The 8,491-nt window shown below is 37.1% G+C and overlaps 1 protein-coding gene across 1 annotated transcript in view; it reads right to left on the reverse strand.

Annotated features, from left to right (window-relative positions):
* Positions 1-2,846: 2,846 nt before the first annotated feature.
* Positions 2,847-8,491, reverse strand: part of SRD5A1 (steroid-5-alpha-reductase, alpha polypeptide 1 (3-oxo-5 alpha-steroid delta 4-dehydrogenase alpha 1)) — a 14,690-nt gene continuing 9,045 nt past the window's right edge. The window contains exons 3-5 of the mRNA XM_010008361.1: positions 7,833-7,934; positions 5,563-5,713; positions 2,847-2,913 (exon numbers count right to left, since the gene is read on the reverse strand). Of these exons, the coding sequence (XP_010006663.1) occupies positions 2,847-2,913; positions 5,563-5,713; positions 7,833-7,934 (320 nt within the window). The remainder of the gene's footprint in view (positions 2,914-5,562; positions 5,714-7,832; positions 7,935-8,491) is intronic.

An 8,491-nucleotide genomic window follows, 5' to 3' on the forward strand; every position in this document is an offset into this window, starting at 1 on the left:
CAAAATAACTAGAATTTCTAAACAGATTTACATTTGCATCCCAGAGACCTTTAGGTTTTCCTTTTCTGTAAAAAGAGGAAGAACACAGACAAGCTGGCAGAGCATAATGTTTCAGTTCCTTGCAGTGCTACAGATAAACCATAGATTAACATTATGTGAGCAAACTAGCTGAACTTTTAGTCAAAATATTTAGCAGCACAGCACCAGAGCAAAACTGAGGCATTCCTACAATTCTCTGTAAACTATGACAAAGACTACTGACTACAGAGAGCTACTGCTCTTGAATATAAGGAGACATACTGAACACTGAGCATTTCTCTCCTTATTTACTCTTCAAAGAATCTTTGTCTTTTCATAAAAGGCTGAAAAAACTCCAGATGGATTAGAGACTAAAATGCTGTAGCCAGAGTTTTTTACTGATTCCTTGTGCCATCAGTTGGGTTTTTTTTAACAAATATCCCTAAAGAGATAAGATATTAATTCACCAAAAGTTGTGCAAGTACTTAAACAACTGCAGCAGATAGTGCTCCATGAATCCTGTATTTTTTTGCCCAAGCCAGATTTTGATAGCTGGATGATTTAGATACCAAGATTTTAAAAACTGCCAAACTGCCACAGGGATTTAAGAACTGCCACCCTATGATAGGGTTTGGAAATATCTCAATTTATAAGATCTGGTTTCTAAAATTCTCTTCAGAATATGCTTTAAATGGTCCTATTGAACTTTCATCATCCACTATCTCCACTTGAGCATTGAGGGAGTAAATCATCCTCCTCACCAGGGAACTTCATTATTAAGAGTTCATCAACAGAGCTAGAATCAAATGTCAAGTTAGAGTATAACAACAAAAACAACAGGGGAAGCCTCAAACTTCCTGTAAAACATTAAGGAAAGATTTAAACACTACAGAAACAATTAAAACATTTGAGAATCAAGTAATTACAGTAATGTCAAAAGAATGGGCATTCCTATGTTCTCTCAAAGCTGAACATTTTGAATATTGGCTGAGAGCAAGATGGGTCACCCCAGTCATTATAAGAAGCAACTGGCACTTCAGGGGCTTAGCTGTAGGTATGTTATCATCACCATAGGACTGCCAGTTTCTCTCTCGTCCTTCCTTTGACTACCACAGTCAACAGCTGTAGATTTTTTTGTTAAAATTATTTCCACCACTGAGTAAATCCTTAATGATAGCAAAGACTTCAGTGCAGTAAGTACTGTATAAATATGGCAAGAAGGAGGAAGAAACAACTATTAAGCAGAAGCTTACAAAAGTCCTTTTGCACTGCCCATTTCCTGAATATACTTTTTTTAAAGTAATATGTAAAATGTTAAAGGTAAAGTTAATCAGATATGTTACTTTGCTTACTACAGCAGTGTACTCAACAGCAAAGACAGAACTTTAAGCTTCAGACAAAGCCTCCTGCAATACCATGCTGCAAAACTCAGCATCAAGCAAAATGATATTACTGATTTGTAAGAACATAACCCATCATACATAGTGTAAACAGATCAGAAAACACTTGTCAAAAGTTTGATTTCCATTGATTTCCAAAGAATATTAGCAGCAGAATTTTGGGGGTTTGTGGGAAGAATTTGTGTTGGGTTTTTTTGTTTGTTTGGCCTTCTGTGTTGGTTTTTGGGTTTTTATTATTATTATTTGGTTGTTGGTTTGGAATTACATTTTTTTGTGTCTGTTTTGGGTTTTTTTTAAGCTTTCTGTAGAAATCCTTAGATTTATTTTTTTTTTAGCCATCCTAAAAATTCTTTAATATCACAACCATACAAAGACACAGATATGCCTGAAAATCGCAAGCCTGTATCTTTTGATTTCACATCATGGTTTTGAAACCATTCTGGAATCCTTTAGGAGAAAAATGTAGGGGTACAAGAACTAACATTAATAAAACTGGCAACACTAAAATATTCCAGATTTTGGAAAATAAAATAATCTAGACCACTACCAACAGGAGGATGACTTCATATTTTAAAAACCAGCATAGTAAGGATTTTGTAAAAGTCTTAAGGTCTTTTTCTATAAATTAAGTTAGAAAACATTATACAGTTGTTAACAGTGCTAGACTGGCCTAAGTATCCCAAATAAAGAATTCCTTCCAAAACTGTAGATCAGTGATGGAGAAAGAACATACTGAATATTGAGATAGTTATCAAATTTGAGAGGTAGATGACAATCTTAATCTATTATTTGGGAAAGGTAGCACTACAGCTGTTTGTGTAAATGGTATTAAGTATTATCTGTACAGTGTCCATAGCAGTGTAAGAGTGCAAAAAGGAGGATGAACACTGTCTCTCACCTAATAACAACTAAATTAATCTAATACTCTTGGTCTGCATCATCAGTTCTCCTGGAAATGCAGGTGTGGAAAGAAAGGAATACAAGGCAAGGAAAAGATCAACCCCATTTGTGTATGCAGGCGAATAACAACAGGCAGAACACACCATCCAGACTGCAGTGAGGATGACTAGCTTCATGGCATAATCCTCAGGAGAGTGTGGCTAGATTGAGTGGAAGCAGCAGAAGCCTGCATGGGCAGAAAAGGAAGTACCAGAAGTCCCATACAGTACTTTCCATGATGTGAATTCAAGGTCATTGCCTCATGTATTCATGATGGTGCTCCACTGCTGGAAAAGCATTTCTGTTCCTGTTCACCATGTCCATCAGATTCTGGGTTCCCATTAAGAGGAAAAGCAGTAACTAATAGCAGCACTGATGCAAAGGCTTTGTCACAGTGATGATCAGAGTAAGCTGTTAGCCTGCCAATACCTGTAAAGTGTTACCTATCACAAAAAGCGGCCACTTCAAAAACAGTGTTAAAAACAGGGCTTAGTACACAAATGGGATCACAATTTTTCTGTTCTTTGGGTAGTCTTCAAATTTCTCAAGGTACCACCTGAAAAGCAAAGACAGAAATCTGGTGAATATTGAGTCTTCAAAATGCTGTCGAGGAAATTAAGTAATTGTACCATGTGTTCAAATTAATCCCTATATTTTCTGGCTACAAACCAGAAAAATGCCTTTAAAACCTAGTCTGGATAGAAAAACACCATTTACCACCCTTATACTAATGACATTCAAAAAACAAACAGCTGCCCACAATAGGAAATGAAACCAACAGAGGTGCTGAGAGCAGCCAGGGAAGGAACTGTTGTTGCAAAATGTATGTTGTTATGCATCCTGAGTATTTGCATTTTAGAAGCAGACGTGAGGGGGGGGGAATCAAGAACGTTCAAGGTGATAACATGTCCAATTGTATAATGACTTCATGTGGAAGCAAGGGATACTTCATATACTGGACAGTCCCGCTCTAATAGAAAAGTTTTCGGTTCCAGTCAGGATCTGGATAATCAAACAGAATGTGACAAACATTACACTAGTCTTACTGCTGATTCCCCTCAAAGATCGTAACTATTTTCAAATCCAAACAATTGAAAAAGAATAAACACATAGCACTACTAAATGTTTTCTGGTCACCATACATAACAAACACATTTACTCCTATTTTCAAATATTTATTCTGCTTCTGTAAAACAGTAATAATTAAAAAATTAACTTCATCTGGGTTCCTTAAAGGTGCACATATTCATATTATTAATGGCTAATTAAAAGGTCAAAGCTGGAATAAGCAGAGAACAAAACATGCAATGCATGATAACCTGCAGCTGTAGAGTGCCAGCTTGACGCTATCTTTTTCAGTAATTTATTCCAAGTTTTTCAAGCCAAACAGACTACACCAAAATATTTTTCACTTATATGGATTTGCTATTTTTGTCTGATTTGGGATTTTTTATGATGTTCCCCCTCCATTTTTGTGCATTTTTCCTTTAGTGGAAATTACTTCATTTAACAATGATTAGCTTCTCATAATGCTCCATAAATCAAGAGCTCTGAAAGAGTGCTGTCAAGGCTTAAGATAGATGGAAACCAATCATGGAATTTGAGTCTGAAGAACATAATATACAAGGAGAGGCTGAGGAACCCAGGTTTGCTTAGTCTGGAGAGGAAGAGACTAAGGGACCCTGTTATTGCTACCTACAGGTACTGGAAGAGGAGTTATTTAAGACAACAGAGCAAAAATATGAACAAAATGCAAATGCTTGCAGGCCAGAGACTGTCTGGCTAGAAGGTAGCTCTGCACAAAAGTATATGGGCATCTTGGTGGACAGGCTGAACATGAGTCAGTAATGGTTGCCTACAATGATGTAGGCTAGAGCCACCAAGTTTAGGGAAGTGCTTATTCTCCACTATTCAGCAGTTGAGACCTTGCATCTGCATTACTGCTTTCAGTTTCCTGTGCAACAGAAATAACCACAAACTGGAAAAGAATCCAGCAGATGTTCATTAAGACAACTGTATAGCTGGAAATACATATAAAAATATTTAAGAGGAGACATTGAGGGAACTAGGCTTGTTCAGCCTGGAAAGGAAGTTAAGAGGCAGATCTAATTGCAGTCTTCCACTACTTACAGCAATTTCAGAGAAGACAGAGCCATACCTTTCCTGAAGGCACAGAGCAAGTGGACAGAGCAAGCCCTGGTTAGAGCAGGTCACCACCATATGACTGAACTATACAACCTTGCAATGCTCCTCCCAACCAAAGATAATCTGTGACTCTGCTAAGTAATAGCAGGTGGTAAAACAAGGAGAGATAGTCACAGGTGACAGGCTTGGAAGGTTCAAGTTGGGTAGTAGGAAAAACATGTTCTCTGGGAGGGTGATACAGACCTGGAACACCCTACAAACAAAGTGGAGAAAGACCTGTTTATGGAGGTTTTTGAAGACTCCACTTGGCATAGCCATGGCTGCCCTGACAGACTGTTAGCAATGGCATTTTTTTCAACCTATTTCTTCCATAAACTCATGTTTATTTCCTGTTATGCTACTAAGTTTCAGTGTAAGAATGAAAGCAGGAAGCTGAAAATAATGAAAGTAAGTTCAGGAAGTTCAAATTATTTTAAACATGCTAATCCTTTCAAAAAATAAATCTTCTCAAACTATGATCCTTTGGTTAACAGGAAAGCCCTATCATGGATACAGTACATCAGCAGTCAAACTGTTTAACTACAGACCAGAGACTTTATTCTCATCTACCAGAATTGTTTTCATATTGTTTGTATACTTAATTATAGACAGTATGACTTGACTATAAATTCTGCCTGTTACAGAAGGCTTGAGTGATTTTCAAAATTTTAATATTACAGAAGCAAGTTTGAGCTGCAAGTGAAAGTATATGATCAATTAACACTATTTTCCCAAATCTGTCTCTCATCTTTAGAGATCCAGGATTAACTACATTCATTTAAACATTATTTTGACCACTTCATTGTACAATTTGTCTATTTATGCTCAGTACTATCCCGCTGAAATTCTGCAGTGCTTAATTCTACTCAGAGTATTCTCTTCCACATTCTCCACTGCAGTAGCAGAGTCTTTCACAGGACTTGCTCTGCAACATCCCTATGGGATGAGACATCATAATTTGTGAGATGGAAATGAAGTGTGGCATAGAGACAACAGAAATTATAAAGACACAAATACTTACTGGTGGTGTTGTTTTGCCCTTGAACCCAAGATGAAAAGTGTACACAGTGCAAATGCAAGGCTTTCAGTGGTGCAGCATGCAAGGGCAAATCCAAACCATTCCACGATCTCTCCAAAGAAGTTAGCTCCACTGACATACTCAAACATTCCTCCTGAAAGCAGGACAGAGTTATTTTAAAAGCACCTTAATCAAGGAGATCTCCAACGTTATCTTTTACAGTAAGTCAAATAATAGCTATATCATCAAAGTTGCTATATAATTTTTAAAGGTAGTGGAGGCAGTGCTTTTCAATTCAAGCTGTACATGGAGAATTGGTTCATTCTAAGATAGACCTGCTCCAGCTCCGTTTTTCCTCTTCAAATCACAGAAGAAAAGAAGTTTTATCAGTATTAGACAAGAGTTCACACCTCTGTAAATAATTACATAATCAAACTGGCTTGTTGATCCTAAACCAAACTTTAAAAAAGCACGTTAAAAATAGAAAATATGCTTTCCCTTAGGAGTCCCAGAAAATACCCACAGCATTAGTTAGCATATAATGCTTAATTTATTTAAGTACTTCATTAATTAACTTAATTATGAACAATATTAATATTATTAGTAGAAGTTCCAAATTTATTCTCTAGCTTAAGTGTGTTGCCTTTTTGTTCCCAGTCCCCCCTGTCAGGTCTACTGCTTCAGCCCTGACACTCAGTGAAAGAAGTAATTAGCAGTCTATGATAAAAGTGTTTTACAGCCAATTCAGTGTAAACAATCAGTACTCACCTGCTGGGAATTTTATAAAATAAGAACTTTCACCCTAATTCCAAAGTTAGTGTACAAATAGATAATATCTCAGTATGCAATTTACCAGTGGGACTAAGTAACCAAGTATTTACCAAGTGTAATAAAGGACATGTTTTCACCTTCCTTTAATTACTTTACTTTTGTGACAGAAGCAGAATTGAAGCACTTAAAATTGGTAAGATATATCAAAAAAACCAGCTCCTCCTGAATGGGCAGCAAATAAAATCTCATTTCCTTCACAATTCTTTTTTGTACACTGAACATAGTCCAGAAGGTTTATATTATTTTTTCACATGGGCACTAGGATTTACATCTATTAAAATTATAAAGTTACTGCTTTGGTGAAAAATAAATTTACTGCCATATATACATTAGTTCTTCCAGTTTCATTAAAAATTCTCACTAAAAACTAAGAGAGAAACAACCAAATGAAAAATTTAGAGAACAGCAAAATTCAGAGGTAACCATTATTTTCCTGCTCTCACTGAGTGCAACATACCTGGAAGAGTCTAATGTTTCCAAAAGTCTCAAGAAATATGAACATTCAATTGTCTCTCTAAGAAGACCTTTCATATTCTCATTTTTCTCATGAAGGCCAGAATTTATAATGCCTAACTTCTCTTCTGTCCTCTTTTTCCTGTATCACCCTTACCACTGCAGTTGTTGCTCTCCGATTACCTAAGATCCCTCCTTCTTCATAAATGAGATAACATAAGATGGGCCAGCTACCCTCAGTTGCTGAATACTTTCTGCCTTCCTCTTCTTCCCCCACATTAAGATGATAATTTAGGTCTTCTTTCTCCACCAGCCTGTGTTACATTTTTATCACTTTTCAAAAACACAGCCAAAGTCGGTCATGACATTCAAAGACTCACACAAGCCATGTGATATTGTGAAACATCCTTGGAGTACTTAAGAGTCAAGAGAAAAAAAATTTAAAGTATTTCCCACACTATGAGATCACTTCTTGAGATAGGCAACCCCTATTTCCTGTTTTCTTTTACATCATACATTATTATATTCCCTAAAACACACCGAGCTTTAAGAAGCCATCTTTACACAGAATCATTTTAGGTTGGAAGAGACCTCTTGAGAACACCTAGTCCGACTTCCCCAGCTCGAACTGAGTCAGCTAGAGCAGGTTGCCCAGGACCACATCCAGTCCATTTTTCAGTATCTCTAAAGATGGAAACTCCACAACCTCTCTGGGCAACTTGTTCCAGTGTTTGATCACCTTCACAGCAAAAAATGCATTCAGATGTAATTTCATGTGTTTGAATTTTGTTCCCAGTGCCTTTGGTCCTGTCACTGGGCACCACTAAGAGTCTGGTTCCCTCTTCTTCATTCCCTCCCATAGTGTATTTTTATACACATCAGTAAGATCCCCCTGAGCCTTCTCTGGGCTGACCAGTTCAGCTCTCTACATGTCTCCTCATGAGAGATGCTTTTTTTGCTGTATAAATTTCTTTAACATTTTTACTCACCTCTTGGTATCTTGTAACCAGTCTCCCCTGGTTTTCTCAGATTTCTGAGAATATGATCAGAATGAATGTTGATTGCCATGCCAACAAACCAGCCTATAAAACCTGAAGAAAAACATTGAAAACACTCTCTTTAATACACTAGACAAAGTGCTTGTTCAAAGAACAGACTACAGTCATATAACATGTATTAAGCATTTTATCATCTCAAAGAAGTAGCAACGTAAGCAGTATAAGCAATTCTGGTGACATCCTGCACAATCCCAATTCCCCATGGAGCTCTTCAGTCTGCAGAACTCACAGTGATCAACAGGTCTCTGTCTAGGAATAGTACTCTAAGTATAAAGTTTATTCTTAGGTTTCAAGACTTATATAAAAGCATGCATGAGCATATAGACAGGCGTAACATGTATATTTCCCTAATTTGCACACAGAAAAACAAATGTACTAAAATTTCAAACATTAACTGAAACAGCCTTTCTACTTCCTGCCAGGGGGACACATCTTAGTTCCCCCTCCCTTTTTTTTTGTTGTTTTGTTTTGTGGTGGGTTTTTTTGTTGTTTTGTTACTGTTCTGGTCTGGTGGGTTTTTTGGTAGCGGGGAAAGGGCCACAGGAGTGGCTCAGGTAAGAAGCTGAGAAGCTCCCCCTGCTCCAAAACCA

This window comes from Chaetura pelagica, unplaced genomic scaffold (genome assembly GCF_000747805.2).
Source record: "Chaetura pelagica isolate M959 unplaced genomic scaffold, ChaPel_1.0 scaffold71, whole genome shotgun sequence".
In the NCBI taxonomy this organism is placed as follows: domain Eukaryota; kingdom Metazoa; phylum Chordata; class Aves; order Apodiformes; family Apodidae; genus Chaetura; species Chaetura pelagica.